A 21,535-nucleotide genomic window follows, 5' to 3' on the forward strand; every position below is an offset into this window, starting at 1 on the left:
GCCTGTGTGCCACAACTACTGAGCCTGTGCTCTAGAGCCTGCGAGCCACAACTACTGAGCCCGCGTGCCGCAACTACTGCAGCCGGCATGCCTAGAGCCCGTGCTCTGCAACAAGAGAAGCCACCACAATGAGAAGCCCGCACACTGCAACAAAGAGTAGCTCCTGCTCACCACAACTAGAGAAAGCCTGCGCGCAGCAACGAAGACCCAACACAGCCAAAAATAAATAAATAAAATAAATTTATTTTTTAAAAAACTCTAAAACTTTACTGTACCTAACTTTGTGAAGTAGACAGAATCAATTTATGATCCCATATTTGGATTTGATTCAACTAAAGTTTAGAAAAGTTATGCCACCCACCCAGTTTCACATATTAAAAGCATTTAAATCTCAGAATCCCTATAAAGTACTATATCCTCTTTTTCAGATGAGAAAACTGAGGAAGAAGTTAAACAACTGATTAGTGGTGACAGGATTCAAACTCCAGCAGTTTGATTCCAGGACCTGAATTTTTGTTTTGCTTTGTTTTTTGATTTTTTTAAATTAAAGGAAAGCAAAATGACATGAGTCAAGTAATATACATCTGCAGGCTGAATATGGCCTTGGGTTACCTGTTTACAGCCTCCAGTGAAGAATCAGATAGACAGGTGTTTGAGTCCCGGGCCTGACACTTATCACAGGTGTGGTCTCCAGCAAGTCACCCAAGCTTTCCACCCCAGCTCTCCCATGTGTGAAAAGAAGATGACATCTGTTTCACAAGGCTTGTGTGAATATCAAATAAGATCATGTGCCCTCAAAAATCTAGCACTTGGGAGGCACTCAGTTTCCCCCCTCAATTTAGCCATTGCCTACCTGGCCCTAAGGTACTCAATTTCATTGTGTGTTGAAATAAAATAACCCGAGCCTCTGCAGTTAATAGGATTATAGCTCATCTCTCCACAGTTCTGGAAAGTGAATTCACGGAGGCAGAAAGCGAAGGGAACTTGCAGTCCCCACACTTCTAATTACTGTGTTCTACCACTTCACAAGTGAATCTCTGACAAACTGTGGTAAGTCCCATGAAAGAAAAGAACACTGTGAGGAGGCATATGAGCTTCAGGGAAAGTCTCTGTGTGGAAGAGAATAAAATATTGGACCAATACAAGGGAAGCAATACTCCTACTATACTCCCACTGGTCAGACTACATAGAGAAAATGGTATTCTATTTTGGGTGCTGCATTTTTAACAGGAACACAGTCAACCCTGAGCTCATACAGAAAAGTGCATCCCAGCTGACAAAGGGTGTGGAGACCATTCCATAAATATTCAATTCTCTCTTTCAGCAAGTATTTATTGAGTGCAAAACACATCTTGGTACTGAAGAGGGTTGCAAAGTAAAGACACCATCATTACAGCCCTCAAGAAATTCTACCATCTAGTAGGAAGGGCAAGATGAGCACATAAATATAATACACATTTGACATTTGCTCTAAGACATAGAGCTGCAGATGTAGCACATGTAGCTGGAGGATACCAGGAAACACTTCATCCTGGAAATGGAAATGATTCCTTTTATTGAAAAACCTGCATAACGGTCATCCCAAATAACAGAAATTGCGTGAGCAAAGGTACAGAAGCAGGAATGTGTATGGTATGCAAGCCACTGAGAAATTCAGTTTTCCTAGAGAGAAATGTTCATCTAGGAAATGAGCCTGAGAAAGATAAGATTTGGATCAAAGTAAGTAGGGCCTTGGATGTTGGTAAGGAATTTGGACTTCATTTGGTAGTTAAAGGAGGAATGAAGAATCTCTAAAGAGAAACATTGTAATGACACTGTTATTTTGCCTGTCCAGCACTTTCTGAGGATAGCACACCAATTTTCATTGGGAAAACCATCCCTCCCCCAGACCAGTTCATGTCATGCAAGTAGAGATAGCTAAATCCCAAGTTCTACATTGATTGGTTCAGGGATTTGCACAGGCTCCAAACAGAACCAATAACCAATGGGAGTCAAATCTGGCATTTTTGTTACAAGGAGACAGAAAGACAGAGATGAGCTTTTCCCCTGCTGGAGTTACTGGAAAAAACATCAGACATAAATCTGGACCTGCTGGCAGCCATCTTGCCACCATGAAAGGAACCACCAGAGAATGGAAACAATTCAGAAGAAAGCAGAGATCAGAGGTGGGACCAAAGTCCTGATGACATTGTTTAAGTCCCTGGAGCCAACTGTGCCTTAACATCTACCTCTAAATTTTTCAGTAAGTAAACCCATACATTTCCTTTCTTGTTTAAGTGGGTTTGAGCTGGATCTTTAACCACTTGTTACTGAAAGATTCCTGCTTCATACACACCTTATAAGCTCTGTGTTTTAGGCATATCTGAGGAGGAAGAAGACTGAAGAAAAGGAGGCTAGTTAGTACAACAGTAGTAGCATCACACAATAGTAGAGGCAAAGTGAAAGGAGGAACCACAAGGAAACATCAGACACACTCTCCAAAAGTGTCAAGGTCAAGAAGGACCAAAAAAAAAAAAAAGACTAAGGAACTATTCCAGATTAAAAGAAATTGAGTGATAACAACTAAATGCAACATGTGATCCTGATTTGGATCCTGAACTAGAAAATGGACATTATGGGGACAGGTGGCTGAAAAAGACCTGTAGATTAACTCTGTTCATGTTAATGTCTTGATTTTAATTATTGTACTGTGTTTATTTAAAATGTTAACATTTAGGGAGTGTTGATGAAGGGTATACAGAAATTTTTTGAACTATTTCTGCAACTTTTTGGTAAGTTCTGAAGTTAGTTAAAGAGTTAGAAAGTAAAAGAATAAAAACATGAAATTAGGGTTTTTAAAATTATTTATTTATTTGGCTGCGCCGGGTCTTAGTTGTGGCATGTGGGATCTGGTTCCCTGACCAGGAATGGAACCTTGGCCCGCTGCATTGGAAGCGTGGAGTCTTAGCCACTGGACCACCAGGGAAGTCCCTGAAATTAGGGTTTGATCAATGGTAGAAGAGATGGCTTTGGGAAATATTGTGATAATAAAATGGCAAGGAGTTGGCTAGACGTGGAGAGAAATGGAAAATGAGAAAATAACAGGGTTCAACTCTGAGAGAATGGTGGTTGTCCTGAAACAGAGTCTGTAAGAGAAGCAGGTTTGGGAGTAAAAAGGATGACTTTCATTGGACATCCTGAATTTTCTATATCAGCTTGTCTCCAGGTGAATATGTCCATCAAACACTGAAATTTTAGAACTGGAACTTGGATGAAAGGCAATGGCTAAGGAGAGATTTAACATAAAGGAAAAACTTGACATCACAGGAGTATGATATGACTAAGAGAGAGACATCAAGAAAGAAGGCTGGTGAGGACAGCCCAGGCAAGGAGCCCAGTGGGGGCAGGCAGAGCTGACCACAAAGACTTCAGAGAAGGGATCAGCTGAAGAATGCTTATACCAGGGGAGAGATGTTTAGACCCAGCTAATCTCTCATATATGAAGAAGTGTCACAAGAAAATTATAATGAGGTTTTTTTTGGATTTAAAAGAGAGATCAGTATTTAAATCTTAATAAATTATTCATTGTGTTCTGACCCCTATTCCTGTACATTTGCTCCTTTCTCGGTTTGTGCTGGTGAGCTGAGTTAGCTGAAATGGGATTGTTCATCTGTGTTCTTCCAATGTTACTCGCTTGTATTACCCTGAACAAATTACCAACTGGCCTCTCTTGTGACCTTGACATCACAAAGAGATAAGAGCTGGTTTAAGATTTAGTCTGGGTTGGGACTTCCCTGGCGGACCAGTGGTTAAGGTTCCATGCTTCTACTGCAGGGGGCGAGGGTTCGATCCCTGGTAGGGAAAGTAAGATTCTGCATGCTGTGTGGTGTGGTCAAAAAAAAAAAAAAAAGGACTTAAAAAGACTTAGTCTGGGTAGATCCAGAGGCTGTGGAGGTACTGCACTACCTGACAGAGGAAATGATTCTAAAGTTCCTTCCAACTCCGTAGTTCAGTGAGCTGCTGCTTATTTTTCTTCTGTTAAATGTTTACAGTATCTACTTCATATGGCTGCTATGAGGATGACAGGAGATAAAGTACATAAAAGTGCCTGGCACAGGGAATTCCCTGGCCATTCAGCGGGTAGGACTTGGTGCTCTCACTGCCAGGAACCCGGGTTTGATCCATGGTCGGGGAACTAAGATCATGCAAGCCGTGCAGCAAGCCAAAAAATAAAAATAAAAACAAAAACAAAAAAAGTGGCGTACTGAAGTCTCCAACTATTAAAAAAAAGTGTCTGGCACAGAATAGATGTTCAGTCTGTATTAGTTGAATATGAATTTATGAAATAGACTAAGAAATCCCAATCCAATCTCCAAGGAAGAAGGAAGTACCAACCCCAGCCACTAGAGGGGACTCTCAGTCACACGCCTTTAAATGAGGCTCAGATACAGCTGAGGTGGCAGGCACCCCTCCGGATACACCAGCCTTTCCCATGCCGGGAAACTCACTCCTACTCAGGAAACCTGGCTCCACGCTCAACTCCATGGTGTTTTCTCTGAGTCACTATATTCTCCCATAGTTGCAAAATGATCTGGCAAAAGTCCCTGAAAGGCTTTTACTGCTTACTGAGTAACATCCAAACTCCTTGCCGGAACTGGAGGCCTTCCTCAACCTGGCCCCAACCTACCTCTCCAGCCTAAACTCCCCTTAACCCTTTATACTGCAGCCACGTGGGACAAATCATGCTCCTGCCTCTATGCGGTGGTTCATGCTGCTCCTTCTTCTTGATGCCTTTCCTCCATACTGTCCTTCTGAAACCCTACTTCTTTTTCAGAGATGCAGATGCTACCTCCTCCATCATTCCCTCCTCACTTCTCTAGAGTGATCTCACATCCATATATCACATATATTACATCCATCTATCCTGTATTAAATTGATTTCTGTATGTGCATCTTTTCTCTTTTTTTAATTAATTAATTAATTTTATTTATTTATTTTTTGGCTGCGTTGGGTCTTTGTTGCTGCGCGTGGGTTTTCTCTAGTTGCCACGGGGCTCCTCTTCGTTGCGGTGCACAGGCTTCTCATTGCAGTGGCTTCTCTTGTTGCGGAGCACGGGCTCTAGGCATGCTGGCTACAGTAGTTGTGGCACTCAGGCTCAGTAGTTGCAGCTCAAGGGCCCTAGAGCGCAGGCTCAGTAGTTTTGGTGCATGGGCTTAGTTGCTCCACGGCATGTGGGATCTTCCTGGAGGACCAGGGCTCGAACCCATGTCCCCTGCATTGGCAGGCGGATTCTTTTTTTTTTTTTCTTAACATCTTTATTGGAGTATAATTGCTTTTGGCAGGCGGATTCTTAACCACTGTGCCACTAGGGAAGTCCTATCATTTCTTTTTAAGATTAGAAACTCGACGAGTAGAGAGGCCAGTGTGTAATCTGTCCAGGATAACATAGCAAGTGGCAAAAATGGGATTCTAATCCAGGCAATCTGACACCACAGAGCTCTTGCTCTTAACCACTAATTCACACTATACAGTAATCTTTTATCAGCCCTAGTGCCTAGCTCAGAGCTTTGCACACAGTACCATTCAATAGCTTATCAAATGAATAACTTAAAAAAAAAAAGGATCTAATTAGCACCTCTTGTTTTTAAAATTAATTATTTATTTATTTTTGGCTGTGTTGGGTCTTCGTTACTGCACGCAGGCTTTCTCTCCGTGCGGAGAGCGGGGGCTACTCTTTGTTGCAGTGCGCGGGTGTCTCATTGCGGTGGTTCTCCTGTTGCGGATCACGTGCTCTAGGCGTGCAGGCTTCAGTAGCTGTGGCGCATGGACTTCAGTAGCTGTGGCGCACGGACTTCAGTAGCTGTGGCACATGGACTTAGTTGCTCCGTGGCATGTGGGATCTTCCCAGGCCAGGGCTCGAACCAGTGTCCCCTGCATTGGCAGGCGAATTCTTAACCACTGCGCCACCAGGGAAGTCCTAATTAGCACCTCTTGAACCTTCGCTGACTTGTGGGTTATCGGGAACCAGCAACTTGGTCTCAGTCTGAATTAGAGCCTCACCATAGATCTAATTATGAGCAATTTCAGAATCATAATTACAGTTCCAGTTTGTCTCTTGATCTTTAATGCATACAAGGACCTACTCCCAGCTTCTAAGGAAGACAAAAACAACATTACTTAAGCCTAGGAGGTGTGTTTCTGTGAAGGTCCCAGCTCACATTTTCACTGTGAAGTGAGGGAGATGCACTGGATGGTCTCTGAGGGCCCTCTCTTCAGTTTTAACAGACTATGATTCTGGGAGACAGAATGAAATTAAAAAGAGCCTCTACTTATGTGTCAGAAGGTACCATGCTGAGTCTCAGCTCCCCAACTCTCAGGTTTCCCATTCTGTAAAAGTCGATTCATCCATTCAAAAATTTTTGAGGGTATGAGTTTGAGTGTAGGGGTGAGGGGTGGGGGATACAGCGATGAACAAGACAGACATAGCTCCTGCTCATCCAGCTCAGAAAAGCAGATGACATCTGCATTGTGGGGTTGTCCTAATTTAGAAACTGAAGTGGACCAAGTATTGTGTAAACTATAAAGTCTAGTACAGAATCAAAAGATGATGATCTTGACAGGATTGCCAAACCCAACTACAACAAAAACGTTAGCTATCTTGCTGTTTTTGAGAAAAGCCTAATAGTATATTTTCACCGAACCCAGTCAACGCAGCTCTCTCACCTCTCCCCTGCTCTCCATGTAAGGATAGGCTGGGAGTATCTGTCCTCAGGATACAGGCACAGCCTGGTTGCTGAGGCCAGGTCCCTAGCCCACTCCGATAGGCCTCCATCTGAAAGCCATTACGCTGGGAGTCTGGAAGCCTGGGTTTTCCAGCTCTCAAGTCACCTTGTCCAGCTCAGGTTTCAGTTTCCTCATCTGTGAAAAGCACGCCACATCTGTGAGGCATCCATCTCCCACGGCCACTGTGAAATACACATTGGATCACTTAGCATCGGGCCTGGCTCCGGGAGGCTAAACTCCAGAGGGATGGTGAGGCTTCCCTAAAGGTTCCATCTCGAGGCCCGGGCCACTCTTCCGGCTGAGTGGGGCTGGCGGGGGCAGCGGGACCACGTGGCCCGGTCTTGGTCCCCGGTCCAGCACTCATTTGCTGGGTAGCTCTGGGTGAGGTCACCGGGCGGCCCTACTGGTCTGCATTCGGGGGGAGGGTCTGGACAGTCTCAAGATGGTCCTGGGGAGCTTCTAGGTTGACTGGAGTAGACAGAGCCGACAGGTGCCAAGGACCAGGCTCCTTAAGCTGGGCGCGGGGTGGGGGTCACGTGACGGGGGCGGGCGGGGGCGGGGCCTGGCGCGCCAGGCTCCGCGGGGTGACAGGGCGGGCGGGAAGGGGCGGGGCCTCGGGCGGGGCCGCCGGGGGGAGGCGGGCGGGCGGGAGGGGAGGAGTGGAGATGGCGGCGGCGGCGGCGGCTCAGGGGGGCGGGGGCGGGGAGCCCCGGAGAACTGATGGGGTCGGCCCGGGGGTCCCGGGGGAAGTAGAGATAGTAAAGGGGCAGCCGTTCGACGTGGGCCCGCGCTACACGCAGCTGCAGTACATCGGCGAGGGCGCGTATGGCATGGTCAGGTGAGGGGCGTTCTGGGGGAGGGGGCGTCTTTGGGGAGGGGGCTCCGAGGGAGGGGGCAGGGAGGGTTGCTGAGAGCTCTCTGGGCCTTGGGGACTCTGAGCATCCGGAAGAAGCTGAGGCTTCAGGAGGCTGGGGAGCGTCCCAGGGAGAGGGCCTTTGAGTGCTTTCTGGGGGAGGGGGCGCTGCGTAAAATCTAAGGAGAGGGGGCTTGGGAGCTTTGAACCCACCATTCTGTAATAAAGGGAGGGGCATCTGAGTATATGTGGGGGAGCTCTGGGGACCTTGGGGACCCTATAGACACGGGGTGAGGAGAAGAGAATAAGTCTTCTGGGGGAGGTAATATCCTTAGTGAAGCAGGAGTGAAGGACCCTTCACTGGGGAGAGGATGCCTTGGAATCCCCCCTCAATGAGGCTTGCCAAGGAGTTTGGGAGAAAAGAGCAGAGCTCAGGGCTAGGCAGGGTGGGGTGGGGCTTTGGGCCTGGGGCCAGGGACCCAGTGAGCAATGAGGGGTCCAGGAATGCCTTCCTGCAACTTTTAGGAGGGGTCTGTGAGTTCTCCCAGCCCCACTGGGTGCTCTGGGCCTTTGTTCATCTGGGAATAACTCTGCTGCCCAGGAACCTCCCCCTGACACCCGCCCCTGCCCTGCCTATCCCTTCTCTCCAGTCCCTCCTATGATTCCCTCCTTCTCACTGTATTTGCCTCACTGTACGTCCTCCACACCTCCCACCCCCTGGACCTGCCTTGGGTTGAGGGAGCCCATCCTGGGAAGGGGAGGATGAGGGGTCAGGGCAACTAGAATGGAAAGGGTTGAGGAGAGGGGAAGTCAGTGATCGGTCAGTCTCTTCCTCTGTTTGTGAAGTCACTGAAGGGCTGCCTGGCTGGTCCCCAGCTTTCTCCCTGGAGATCCCAGGCCTTCACAGCAGGAAGGAACCAGCATTGTTTATGACTGGCCAGAGCCTCTCCTGCTCCCTCCCCTCCCTGCTAAGACCTGGGTGGGGCCACCGGGCCTGGACTCCCCCTTTCGTAAGGCCACGCCAACAACATCTCTGGCCCTCTCAGCTCAGCTTACGACCACGTGCGCAAGACTCGAGTGGCCATCAAGAAAATCAGCCCCTTTGAGCATCAGACCTACTGCCAGCGTACGTTGCGAGAGATCCAGATCTTGCTGCGCTTCCGCCATGAGAACGTCATCGGCATCCGAGACATTCTGCGGGCACCCACCCTGGAAGCCATGAGGGATGTGTATCCTTCACCTTGGCCAGATGGCTGGCCAGGCACAGCCTCAGAGCTGGGCTGGGAGAATGTTGGCTTGTTTTCTGTTTCCTTCTTCCCTACCACCCTCCAAAACAAACCCAGTAAAAGAAACTTTCCAGCAGTAAAGAGGCCACAGAGTGTAAGAGGACGACGGGGAGGCCTCAGATGAATCCTGGCCTGCTGCAGCCAGGCAGTATGGCCCTGGGCAAGTCTGTTCTCTGAGTTCTGCCTCAGTAGGGGGCTGGGCAAGATGGTCTCTATGGGAGCTTTGTCTTCTGACATCTGCAATTCTGTGATGAGATCCAGCCTCTGCCCACAGTCAGTTTTTTTGTTTAACAGACGGTGATTCTTTCTCCTCTGGGTCCTCAGACTGGAAGGAAGGCAGGAAGGAAGAAAACTGCCCTTTTTGGAGGGGCTACTATGAGTTTGGGGCAGTGCAAGCCGAGTGCTTTGACATTTCTTATTCTGACTCCCAACTGCCCTATGAGATGGGTCTCATCAGCTCCATTTCAAAGATGAGGCAACTGAGACTCAGAAAGCCTCAATAAAATCAAGTGCTTCTGTTGCTACCTCCTCCTCTCCCCCAAATGAGAACCTGTCCTCTCTCTGGGACTTCCTGCTCAGAGCCCCACCCCAATCCCCTGTGGACTTGCACCTTGCCCCGGGAGGGACAGCCTTGCCTTTGTTGCCCTCCCCCCATATTGCTTTCCTAGTTTGTTGTCCACTTCCTGCCTGGCTCTGTGAGCAGCTTATAACACCATCACCTCTCCCCTGCCCCACCCACCCCAGCCAGTCCCAGTCCTCCACCCAAGAGTGAGGATTAGTACTGCACCGTCTGCAGCTTCCACCACAAACCGTGGGCAGGAAATCTCCACACTCACCCCCAGCTTGCCGTGTGACCTTAACCAGGTCACTGCATCGTGTTGGGCCTCCTCATCTTTAAAACAGCAGGGTTGGTCCAGGTGTTCTCAGAAGGCCCTTTGGAGGCTGATTCTGAAAGACAGGCCTAATTTAGTCTTCCAGAAACAAACCACATGACATTTATTTGTTTATTTATGTGTAGTCTTTTTATCTTAGAATATAAAAGGACATTTACTCCTCTGTCTTTGGATGTATGGCCAAGCACCCTGAGTAGGAACGTGCAGTGGGGAGTTTCTCCTCATCGTCTTTCACAAACCATTCCCATAACGCAGGCATTTATTTTTAAGCAAACATTTATTGCATGCCAGATGGTGTTCATACATTATCTCATTTAACCTTCTCAAGAGCCATGCGGCTCAGGCTTTTATAACAGCAGTACTAGTTCATGTTTGCCGAGCACTTACAACGTGCCAGGCACTGGGCTGGCTGCTCTACATGGGTCATCTCTCAGCTAATCTTCACAACCACTTTCTAAAGAACAATTTTTTTCCCTTACTTTACAGATGAGGAAATAGAGGCGCAGACAGGTTGAGGCCGTAAAGCCAGTGAGCAGGGCAGTGGGGATTCAGACACTGGCAGGTGAACTCCAGAGTTACTGCTCTTAAATGGGACGTTCTCCTGCTTCCCACAGTTTATTAGCCCTGTTCTCCCAGTAGGGAAACTGAGGCCACAGAACTGAAGTGCTTTGGTCAGGGTTACTGGCTGAGATCCAGCAGAGGCCTTGAGCCCAACTGCTAAGTATGGGCCTTGCCCAGCTCATGATATGAGTTGGCAGATCTGTTGAGTCCCAGGGGCATCAGCTGGAGGGATATGAAGCCTGTTCACCAAAGGCTGTTCTTCTTAACCGAGTGCCTCTCGTTGCCCCCATCTGCGGGGTCTCTGGCACCAACCTCAGCTACATTGTGCAAGACCTGATGGAGACAGACCTGTACAAGTTGCTTAAAAGCCAGCAGCTGAGCAACGACCACATCTGCTACTTCCTCTACCAAATCCTGCGGGGCCTCAAGTATATCCACTCCGCCAACGTGCTCCACCGGGATTTAAAGCCCTCCAACCTGCTCATCAACACCACCTGCGACCTTAAGGTCAGAGGGTTGAGGGCCGGTCTCCTCCTACCCCTGGGGTCTCAGGCTTGCAGGTGCCCAGTACCACCCCCCCCCCCACCCACCCATAGGTAGGAGAGTATCGCAAGCAAAGGGAATAGCATGGGCAGAGACGCGGTGATATGATTACTTGGGCCCAGGAGGCCTTGAGCACTGAGCTCAGTAGCCTGGGTTGCATTCTAGATCTGTGATTTTGGTCTTGCCCGGATCGCCGATCCTGAGCACGACCACACTGGCTTTCTGACGGAATACGTGGCCACACGCTGGTACCGGGCCCCAGAGATCATGCTTAACTCCAAGGTAGGGGGGCCACCCACCCCTGAAGGGAAGAGGCTGTGTCCCAGAAAGCCCTGGAGCCGCCTCTAAGCCAGGCACTGATCCCCATGATGCAGGAAGTCTACCCCCAGGCCTTGTCACATTATTCTGGTCCTTGGGCTCTGGAAAGAAACTGTGGATTAGCTCCTCTGGGCCTCTGCCCTCTGCCTCCCTGGCTGGCGTTGAACCTAGGTTGGAGGTTGTGCGTAGGCCCAAACATCAGGTTTGGCTCAACAACAGGTTGAGGCTGGCCCAGGAGCCCACCACTTTCTCCTCCTCCCCAGGGCTACACCAAGTCCATCGACATCTGGTCTGTGGGCTGCATTCTGGCTGAGATGCTCTCCAACCGGCCCATCTTCCCGGGCAAGCACTACCTGGACCAGCTCAACCACATTCTGGGTGAGGGGGGACTGGCCAGCTGAGTGGGAGGGAGATTTCACTTATTGGAGGTAAGATTTCTTTAGGGTCAGGGTCAGTGAGTCTGTGGGAGTCAGGTCAGGGGGACGACCGTGTGTGGGGCCCCTACAGCATTTCACAGTAGTTCACTGAGGTATAGATACTGTCCCCATTTGATAGATGGGAACAGTAAGGCTACATACACCCCACGCTTAGGAAGTGCTAGGGCCGGGATTTGAACCTAGGGCTGCCCGAATCCAGACCCCTTGCTCTTCACCACCATAGTACTGGCTGGTGGCCTGGAGCAGGTTGGTGGAGGCTCTTGTTCCTGGCGCCTTCTGTTCCCAGAAGGGAGAGATTGCTCACCAAGTCACCTGCTTTACCTACAGGTATCCTGGGCTCCCCCTCCCAGGAGGACCTGAATTGTATCATCAACATGAAGGCCCGAAACTACCTACAGTCTCTACCCTCCAAGACCAAGGTGGCCTGGGCCAAGCTTTTTCCCAAGTCGGACCCCAAAGGTGAGAGAGACTTGGGGGCTGGTGTGTGATAAAAACTGGGTGTAGAAGAAGGTACATGAGCCCAGTAGCTACCTGGGCCTCTGGACACAGAGAAGAAAAGCAATGCTTCTGGGAGCTCCTCTGACCTTCCCTTTGACCCCTGACACCTGCGCTTCCCTAGCTCTTGACCTGCTGGACCGGATGTTGACCTTTAACCCCAACAAACGGATCACAGTGGAAGAAGCACTGGCTCACCCCTACCTGGAGCAGTACTACGACCCAACAGATGAGGTGGGCCAGCCACCAGCAGCAGGGCTGGCAAGTAGGTGGATGGGTGGGCATCCCTCAGTCCCTGTCCTGAGCCTCCCCACTTCTTTGCCACCCCAGCCAGTGGCCGAGGAACCTTTCACCTTCGACATGGAGCTGGATGATCTACCCAAGGAGCGGCTGAAGGAGCTCATCTTCCAGGAGACAGCCCGCTTCCAGCCTGGGGTGCTGGAGGCCCCCTAACCTGGACAGATGCCTCTGCTCCCTGGGGCCTGGTGAGTGCCCCCCACCACCCATGCACAGATTCACCCTGAGACCAGGGTGCCCAGCATGCCTCCACGCAGTCACAAGCTCACTCACGTCCATGAGCCACGTGTACGGTGGCAACAGAAGGGCCAGAGCCTGCCTCAGCCACAGACCTGTGGTCGCCCAGCCCCACATGTCTCCCACCTGTCAACACCCTGCACACTCCAGCCCCAGGTCACTGAGGGCCCCCTCTCACCCATCTGAGGAACGGAGCCAGGCTTTGGCTCCCCCAGGATGGGCAGAGAGGCAGGTGGGGCAGTAATTGCTTTGGGAGGAGCCGGCAGCACCCGGCCTGACCTGCATGCCAGGCTTTTTCACACCTGGTGTCCAGGTCAGCAGTTCCCATACCTTTGGGGGACCCGGCTGGGGCTACCGCCACCCACACTGCTCTCTGTCCCTCCTCTAGTTTCCTCTCTGTCTCTGGCCAGCTGTGGCCTGATAGCAGCAAGGCAGACACACCTGGGTTCAAAGCCCGGCTCTGATACTCAATAAGGGCTGTGTGATATTGTGCAAGACACCTCACCTTTCTGCAGCTCAGTTTCCTGGACACAGTCCTGATAATGAGAGCAAACACCTCCCGAGCAGCAAGCATTGTTGTAAGAGATTTGCATGTATTAACTCACTTAGTCCTTATAGCAGTACCTTGAAATGGGTACTAATGTCATCCGCATTCACAGATAAGGAAACCCAGCTGCAGGTCGGGGCTCTGGCAGGTCCGCTCAAGGGTGCTAATGGTTCCTTTCCTGCCTGCCTTTTTGTTTAGGCCCTGCCTCCTGCCTGCCCCTCCCCTGCCGGACTGTTAGAAAATGGACTCTGTGCCCAGCCCAGACCCCGACAGCCCAGGTCGAGGCAGAGGGCGGGCCTGGCCACCTCCCTTCGCTTTGCTCAGGCATCCTGCTTCAGGCAGGCCAACGCGCCCTCCCCCCTCACCTGAGGACCTGAGGGGCTCAGGTGGCCCCAAAGCAAATTCCCCTCTGCTGCTCTGCCACCGTCTGCCCCGCTCTCCCAGTCTCTGGTAGTTCTGGAATTCAAGGGCTCTGGCTGCCCCAGGACCTACTGAGGGGCAGTGGGGGAGGGACACGGAGAACACTGAGTGGGGACTCAGGGCCAGCCCTGCCCCACTCAGCTCATTCAAACCCCACCCCATTTTCCCTGAAGGAACATTCCTAAGGCTCAAGGACTAGTGTCCCTGAGGAGCAGACCTAAACCCTCCCCCACAAAGCTGCCACATCTAACGTCCCCGCTGCTTCTGTGTGTGGGTGAACAGAAGTGGAGGTGGGGGCACGTGGAGAGCCCAGTGCCCCTGCCCACCCCGTGCCTGTATCTAATATATAAATATAGAGGTGTGTCTATGGATGGCCCTGGCTCTGTCTGTGTTCGCCGATGCCCTGACCGTAACCCTTGCTGCTTTGAGGACTGATTCTCCAGCCCCGCTGCTTCCCACCTGTGGCTTTACCTGGAGCGGTGGCCTTTGGCTCCCCCGCCGGCCAGGGTTGAGGATGGGAGTGTAAGGAGTTCAGACTCCTAGACAGAGTGGGGTCAATTTCCCCCTTAGTCACTGTCCTGTCCCCGCTCTAATGGCTTCCTGTCTTAACTGGCTGGGGGTGATTCTGGAGTGACTCGGGGACACAATGTACACCCCCGGCTTCTCTGGAAATGGCAAGGGGTGGCATGTTATGTACCCTGGGCGCACATACCAGTGGGAAGGGGGAGTGTTGTAGCAGACCTGGTGGGGGGTGGGGGGGACTTGATTCCCCAGTGTGGCCACGGAGAGAGGGATTCTGGGGTGTGTGGAGGGCCTGGGGGTACGCGGGCCAGAGCTGCCTGGCCTCTACTCCTGCCTCTACCCCAACCCCAGCTGAGACCTGCAGTCTGGCCTCAGGCCAGAAGCAGGCTCAGCAGGTCCCAAGGGGTGTGGTGGCAGCCGGTGGTGGAGCCAGCCTACATCAGCCAGGCAGTCAGCGAGGCTACACAGTCCATCGGGAATGGCTCAGCTTGCGGCAGCCAGCGCCTGAAGAAGCAGCGCGGCCATGAGCCCTCTGCTGTACTACGCCCTTCCCGCCCTGAGCAGCTATGTCATGCTCTCCATCTTCTTCCTGCGCCGGCCTCGCCTGCTGCATACGCCATGGGTTTCAGCCTTCTGTCCCCGCCTGGGGGCCCACCGGGGAGGTGAGCTGGGCCGGGGTAGACAGGGGGTGGGGGCTCCTGAGGATGGAGTGAGGATAGCAACGCAGGTGCCAGGGTGGACAGCAGAGAGGGGTAGGTCCAAAGGGCAGGATGTTAAAGGAGGGCAGAGTTCGAGGTGGGCGGAGAGCTGGGTGGCAGGGCAGGATGTGGAACAGGGAAGAAGAGGCTGCTCAACCTAGCCTGCCTGGGGGTGATGAGGCAGGGGGCGTGGCCAGGCCGCAGGAACCCACCCTAGCTGCCCCACACAGGATCTGGAGAGCGCCTGGAGAACACCATGGAGGCCATAGAGAAGTGAGTCCACCTGCCTGGCCAAGGTGCCGGGTAAGGTTGTGCCAGCTGTACGAGGCATGACGCTAAGGGGTGCTGTTCGCTTCCTGCTCTGGGTGACTGGAGCCCCCTGGAGTTGTGCGGTGCACAGCCTGCACATCCGGCCAGAACTGCCCCATGTTCCCCTAAACGTCCCCACCGCCCTGCTATCTGGCACATCCCCCATCCCTCGGCCACTCACTGACCTTCACTCCCATAGCGCCATGGCCCAGAGAGCCGACCTCCTGGAGCTCGACTGCCAGCTGACTCGGGATGGCGTGGTGGTGGTGTCACACGACAAGAACCTGTACCGCCAGTCAGGCGTGAATAGGGATGTGGGCAGCCTGGACTTTGAGGTGGGCCTTGCCCCAGCACCCCAACCGTGCCCCGAGAACCACCGTGCCTCCACGCGTGACTCCTGGTGACATGCTCCCTGCTCTCCCTGTAGGAGCTGCCCCTCTACAAGGAAGAGCTGGAGGTTCACTTCTCGCCGGGTGAGAGTGTGGGCTGTCAGCGCCGGGCTGAGCCAGCTGGAGTGGGGTCACGGCCTCCTGCCCTCTTTTCTCCTCTGGGACCCATGCCCTCCCCCCGGGCTTGCACCCCCCACCCCCACCCCAGCAATCCTTCTCTGATCCTTCTTCCCACAACCCCTCAGGCCACTTTGCACACGGGTCAGACAGGCACATGGTGCGTCTGGAGGACGTGTTCCGGAGGTTCCCGTGGACGCCCATGAGCTTGGAAGTCAAAGAGCAAAATGAAGAGCTCATTCGCAAGGTGGTGCTGTGGGCAGGGCTGGGCGAGGGACCAGGGCTGGATGGAGGCCTGACTCCCCATCACCTCCTCCTCCTCCCAGATAGCGGGCCTGGTGAGGCACTATGAACGCGATGAAATCAGCATCTGGGCCTCGGAGAAGAGCTCAGTCATGAAGAAGTGCAAGGCCGCTGTGAGTCCCTTATCCCTCCCTGCGCCCACTGCCCCTCCCAAACGGGCTTAGGCCAGAGGGGTCTGGGGGTTCTGCAGGAGCCCTGAGCAGGGTCTCCCGGGGTGGGATTTGGAGAGCAGGGGAGGTGGGGAAGGTGTGTGAGCAAAGGCATGCCAGAGGGACAGGGAGCGGGCTCTAGGCTTGGAATGCTGGGCCAAGATGTGGCTTTGATCCTGCAGGTGGTAGGGTTTCCTGAATGTTGAAAACTGTGCAGCCCAAGCCTCCTCTCTGCTTCCGTAGGAGCAGACTGATGCCCTTTCTCACTTCCCCTTGGCTTCCAGAACCCCAAGATGCCCACCGCCTTCACAATAAGCCGAGGATTCTGGGTGCTGCTGCTCTATTACCTGGGGCTGCTGCCCTTCATCTCGATCCCTGAGAGGTTCCTCATCTCTTTCCTGCCCACCATCATCAACAGGTACCTACAGGGTCCCCATCTCCCTTCCTCATTCTCCGCCAGGCTTCTGTCCTCAGAAAAACACCCCCCTCCACCCTACACCGGAAACTAACACAACATTGTTAATCAATTATGTTGCAATATGAAATTAAGAGTTTTTAAAAAATTTTAAAAGAAAACCAAAACCCCCTGCCCACTTCAGACCCCATTGTGCAGGGTCCCTTGTGGAGCAGGAGATCCAGTGTCCCCAGCTCCCTGGCTACCCTCAAGGATAATCTCCCATCCGGGGTCCTTTGAAGACAGTGGTCTCACCAAGCATTCATGAATACTAAGGGGAACACGAACCCCCTGACATCCTATGCAAATGTGCGTTGATGTGGATGGAGTTTTAGGATAAGGGTTCATTTGTTCATCCAGTCATCCAACAAAGAGTTATTGAATGCCTACTCTGTTTCAGGTGCACTTACACTAGTAAATAAGACCAATGTGGGTGGGGAGAGGCCCTCCATGAGCTTACAGTCTGGGTGGGAAGACAAATATTTATTAATTACAGCATCACCCTGATTCTCAAACAGAAAGGCAAGCATTTTCCTGCTTTGGGACAAGGATTAACAAAGTAACAGCTGGGCAAAGTGTCAGGAATTTGGATACTTCACCAGCTCTCAGGCCGGGACCCTCCCTTTGCCTGCTGAGACCTCCTCTGTGGCGCCCCCAGTGCTTTCTGCTCCCCTCTGTCAGTCCTGAGGGAAGCTCCCAGCCAACCCCCATCATCCCTTGCCACAAAGAGATCATTATACTACAAACTTGGTGTACCTAACTTTTTATACAGGGTTTGCAAGGTGTTTTCACATCCTTTAGTTTATCTGAGCCTTACCTTGCAGCACCCTCAGGAGATAACAGGAATCATGACCCCCATGGAGAATCTGAGGCTCAGAGAGGTTCTGTAATTTGCCCAAGGTCACACAACAGAGCCTGCCCTGGGACACTGTGAAAGCCTCTAAGGTCACCCTGGGGACTTCGCTGGAGGTCCAGTGGTTAGGACTCGACGCTTCCACTGCAGGGGGCACGGGTTCAATCCCTGGTCAAGGAACTAAGATGCCGCATGCCGCACAGCACAGCCAAACAAAACAAAACAAAACAAAAAACGACAATAACAACAACAACAACAAATTCATCATTAAAAAAAAAAAGTCACCCTGGAGTGGAACAATTAGGGGCAAGTAGCCGACCGATTAAAAGTGCTCTCTGGTCTCAGGAAGTTGGTCAGGCCTAACCAGGAGGACCTCCAACTGCGTATCCAGTTTGGGAATCAAGCTGGGTCCTGGCCCTGGCCCCACCATGGATTTGCTGTGTGACCTCGGGCAAGTCACTTTAGTTCTCCAAGACTCAGTTTCTTCTTCTGTAAAACGGTGAAGGGAGGGGCACACCCTCAAAGCATGGAGTCAAGGATACCGGAGTAGGAAGTCACTGAGCAATGGGTGACTTGTTCCTCTGGGCAGCCGCAAATGTTCTTCTAGAGGGAGTGGGGTTATACTGGTTGGGGGGGGGCAGTCACTACCACCCCCACCCCACCCCTGTGACACAGAGAGACCCAAGGGGCTGACCACGACACCACCTCTCCACAGGACCTACTTCCCATTTTCCTGCTCTGGGCTGAATCAGCTGGCGGCTGTGGTTTCCAAATGGTGAGGTGGGCGAGAAGGCTGGGTGGAGGGATCCCACAGAGACCCGCCCTTCTCCTTAGTCCCCTCTCATCACAGCCTTTGCTACCCCGCCCCCCACCAGGCTTATCATGAGGAAAAGTCTGATCCAACACCTGGAGCAGCGAGGGGTGCAGGTGAGCAAGTGGGTTGTTCACAGCGTGGGCCCAGCACGGCATTCCAGTCACAGCTCTTTTATTAACTGGCTGGGTCACTTGGGCAGATCACCTTCTGAGTCTCGGTTTCTTCATCTGTAAAATGGGGATAATGATACATTTAACTCTTCTGGATATGTAGCCGATACTTAGTAAGGGCTTGATAAAGGGTAGCCGTTACGATGATGATGATGTATTGAACTGTCCTGATCCCTGATGAGGGGGGCTGGGAAGAGACCAGAGAAGGGGAAGACCAGCCCATGCCACACCCCTCTTCCAACCTGCCGAGCATCAGCTCTGACCAGGTCATTTAATTAGCAAACCTTTGTTGGGAACTAACTGTGTTGAGAACACAGTTCCAGGCACTGTGGTCCCGGGGAAGGAGCAGGGAGCTTACCATCAGGGGCAGAGGAGGAGGAAAAGCAGGCATCGCAGGGGCAGCCAGTGGACAGAAAGGAAGAAGAGTGCTGTGGTCTGTGGGGTCAGAGAAGACCTTCTAGAAGCAGTGAGGAGCCGGCTGGCAGGGAGGGGATAGGGAGAGCATCTCAGCAGGAGGCTCAGCATGTGGGAAGGCCATGAGAAGCAAGAGGCCAGCAGAGGAACTGAGAGGGGTCCCACCAGGCTGCAGTCTGGAGGAAGTGGCACCAGGGGAGCTGGAGAAGGCAGGAGAGGCTGCGGCAGGCAGCCTGTGAACCTCAGTAAGGAACCTGGACTTCAGCCCAAAGGGGAGGGAAGCTTTTGAGGGCCTTAAGCAGGGGAGAGACCTGATTCAATTAAGCCTTGTCGAGTGAGGGTCACTCTGGCCACCACGTGGAGAAGGGATTGTGGGGGCCAGTGTGGAAGCAGAGTCTCACTAGGCGCCTGATGCTGCCACTGACAGGACTGGGGCTTAGGTGGCAGCAGCGGGGATGGATGGAAGGGTTAAGTCACAGACAGGCCGGACTCGGCCACTGATTGGATGTTGGGGTGAGCAAGGCATGGAGATGACATAGCTCTTTCAGGTCAGGCCTCCTGCTCCACGGTCTTCACCATAACTCTGGGAGGTTAGACCATCACTCTCATTTGTGAAATTAAGAAACTGAGAGGTCCATCCAGTGACTTAGCCCAGGGTACAAATACCAGCTCCACCTACTTCAGTGCCCACAGGAGAGGACTCAGAAGGCAGGGAAGATGTAGAGCAGCAGGATATGGGCAGGCTGGGAGGCAGGCTGGTAAACATTCCACTACCAGCTGTCCCAGGGGGAAAGAAACCCCTTGATTTGAATATTAGGTAATTTCCCTGCTGTATATACTCCCACCTTGGCCAATTTCAGGCTACCAACATGAATTCACAGAACAGAGTTGGGAAGAGATGTGTGGTGTGGTAGCACACCATTATATACTATTTCCATCTTATACATTCGATAGATGTAGATAAGCTCCAGAACGGGGGTAACAGTAAAATGTGGTAAAATAATTAGGAAGTGATGAGTTTTGAGTATTTATTACCTTTGTTTTTAATATAATTTATTGAATTGTATGTTTATATAATGTAATACTTAATAATGGCTGTATTTAATAAGCAGTTTGCAAAATTCCTGAAAATGTGACAGTCAGCTCCAGCATAGCACTGCTGGGAGGTCTCCACAGAGGAGGAGAGCTCCCAGCGTCTGGATAAAAGGGGAAGCGCTAGGTAAAGTTGTTGGGAAACTACAAGCCCCTCCCTCCCCACTAGGTGGTATTTTGGTGCCTTAACGAAGAGTCAGATTTTGAAGTGGCCTTCCGCCTGGGGGCCACTGGCGTCATAACTGACTACCCGACAGCCCTGAGGCGCTACCTGGACCACCATGGACCACCTGCCCTGGCCTCCTAACCCAGAGGTGCTCACCCTCTCCTCTATTTCTCTTCCCCAATAAATGTATTCTCTTCAGTCACGTCTTTGTGCTTGGGGAGTGGGGGAAGGTGTGAGGGGTTATATCCTAGAAGACTGCAAAGATGGCAGCTTGTGGCAGAAGAGGCCAGCTGAGGGCCAGAGTCTGAGGCCCTAACCACCCTGACCCACTGGTTCTACCACATTCCAGACCCAGAGTAATGCCACACCCTGTGCCAACCTGGCCTCCACTCTCCTCAGGAATGTCCCTTGCAAGGCCCCCTGCCCCTTCAGAGCCACAGACAATGGTTCCATTCTCCTGAGGACATTAAGAGCCCCAAGCACACAGCAAGAGACTTGCCTTGCCCCTGTGAGCCACATCACCTGGCTTCAGAGGATGGGCATGGCTGGCCCATCTGCTACCTCAGCCATTCCAACCTTCCATTACCAGGTCTCCCACTCCAGAAGCTTCTCGAATTCCTCAGCCCTCGTTAGCCCTACTACCTTATTCATTTAATGAATCACATATTTCACAAAGAAGTTATTAACTATAGGCCAGGCTGGGTACTGGGGCCAGTGCAGGGAACAAGACAAGCCTAGCATGGCAGGCACATGTTTAAATGGACATTTTCATTTTCAACCCAGTTCAGAGGTGAGAGAGGGAAAGACACCTAACCCCAGCCTGGATGGGCAGGACATCAGAGGAGACTGCCGGGAGGAGGTGATGCACAACAGTAGGAATCGGCCTGTTGTGAGGCTCTGGCTCCCAGGGTTCTAACACGGATGGATACCTTTAGCTCTTCCCATCCAAGAGCCTGGCCCTGATGCTGTGGCAAGAACCACGGAATCGGGCCAAAGTGAGAATCTCAGCTTTACCTCTTATCAGCTGGATAAGCTTTGGAGAGCTGCTAGACCTCTGTGGACCTCAGTTTCCCGGTAAAATGGGAACAATAGCAGAAGCTGCCTCCTAGGATTGCTGTGGGGATTAAGGGAGTGGGGCACGGGCGGTGGGTAAACGCAGATAATTATGCCTATTATTTCCCGGGGGCGGGCGTCCAGACACCATCTCCTTCTTAACCCTACGTCAGGTCAGGTACCTCAGATCCTCGTCCCTTCGAGGACCGCGGGAGGAGAAGGGGGCTACCAGGCCCCGGCCGTGGGGCCGGCCGGCTGGGTTTCGGGCCGCAGCCGCATTTCCGGGCCGGCCTGATCCAGGAGCAGGGGGGAAGGGCAGCCCAGGCCTGCGCTGGCCGCTGTGTGACGCGCCCCCTCATTTGCATACTGCACGCCGATTGGC

At 52.2% G+C, this 21,535-nt stretch overlaps 2 protein-coding genes across 6 annotated transcripts; both read left to right on the plus strand.

Moving 5' to 3' along the window:
• Window positions 1–7,428: 7,428 nt before the first annotated feature.
• On the plus strand, window positions 7,429–14,021 carry MAPK3 (mitogen-activated protein kinase 3). Of its 2 annotated transcripts, XM_061210369.1 has the most exons (9): window positions 7,429–7,601; window positions 8,663–8,845; window positions 10,674–10,863; window positions 11,065–11,181; window positions 11,481–11,595; window positions 11,982–12,113; window positions 12,274–12,383; window positions 12,480–12,634; window positions 13,429–14,021. In XM_061210369.1, exons 1-8 carry the CDS (start codon window positions 7,429–7,431, stop codon window positions 12,600–12,602), a joined length of 1,143 nt encoding a protein of 380 aa, XP_061066352.1. In that variant the 3' UTR covers window positions 12,603–12,634; window positions 13,429–14,021. The 2 variants fall into 2 exon arrangements, with proteins under 2 accessions (XP_061066352.1, XP_061066351.1); XM_061210368.1 differs by having other exon boundaries at window positions 12,274–12,634.
• Window positions 14,022–14,429: 408 nt separating this feature from the next.
• Window positions 14,430–20,298, plus strand: GDPD3 (glycerophosphodiester phosphodiesterase domain containing 3). Of its 4 annotated transcripts, none has more exons than XM_061210372.1 (10): window positions 14,430–14,834; window positions 15,101–15,143; window positions 15,379–15,514; window positions 15,607–15,652; window positions 15,814–15,932; window positions 16,012–16,101; window positions 16,422–16,555; window positions 18,120–18,219; window positions 18,320–18,371; window positions 20,104–20,298. In XM_061210372.1, exons 1-10 carry the CDS (start codon window positions 14,696–14,698, stop codon window positions 20,121–20,123), a joined length of 879 nt encoding a protein of 292 aa, XP_061066355.1. In that variant the 5' UTR covers window positions 14,430–14,695; the 3' UTR covers window positions 20,124–20,298. The 4 variants fall into 4 exon arrangements, with proteins under 4 accessions (XP_061066355.1, XP_061066354.1, XP_061066353.1 ...); XM_061210371.1 differs by having other exon boundaries at window positions 14,432–14,834; window positions 15,088–15,143; window positions 18,160–18,219; XM_061210370.1 differs by having other exon boundaries at window positions 14,433–14,834; window positions 18,160–18,219.
• The last annotated feature ends 1,237 nt before the right edge of the window (window positions 20,299–21,535 follow it).

The sequence above is a fragment of the Eubalaena glacialis genome, chromosome 13 (genome assembly GCF_028564815.1).
Source record: "Eubalaena glacialis isolate mEubGla1 chromosome 13, mEubGla1.1.hap2.+ XY, whole genome shotgun sequence".
Classification (NCBI taxonomy): domain Eukaryota; kingdom Metazoa; phylum Chordata; class Mammalia; order Artiodactyla; family Balaenidae; genus Eubalaena; species Eubalaena glacialis.

Coding starts and splice junctions, on each gene's coding strand:
- MAPK3 (XM_061210368.1), top strand. CDS start 7,429: ATGGCGGCGGCGGCGGCGGCTCAGGGGGGCGGGGGCGGGGAGCCCCGG. Junction 8,846..10,673: donor CTGGAAGCCATGAGGGATGT/GTATCCTTCACC, acceptor CACCAACCTCAG/CTACATTGTGCAAGACCTGA. Junction 11,596..11,981: donor CCAGCTCAACCACATTCTGG/GTGAGGGGGGAC, acceptor CTTTACCTACAG/GTATCCTGGGCTCCCCCTCC.
- GDPD3 (XM_061210370.1), top strand. CDS start 14,696: ATGAGCCCTCTGCTGTACTACGCCCTTCCCGCCCTGAGCAGCTATGTC. Junction 16,102..16,421: donor TGAAGAAGTGCAAGGCCGCT/GTGAGTCCCTTA, acceptor CTTGGCTTCCAG/AACCCCAAGATGCCCACCGC. Junction 16,556..18,159: donor CTGCCCACCATCATCAACAG/GTACCTACAGGG, acceptor ACCTCTCCACAG/GACCTACTTCCCATTTTCCT.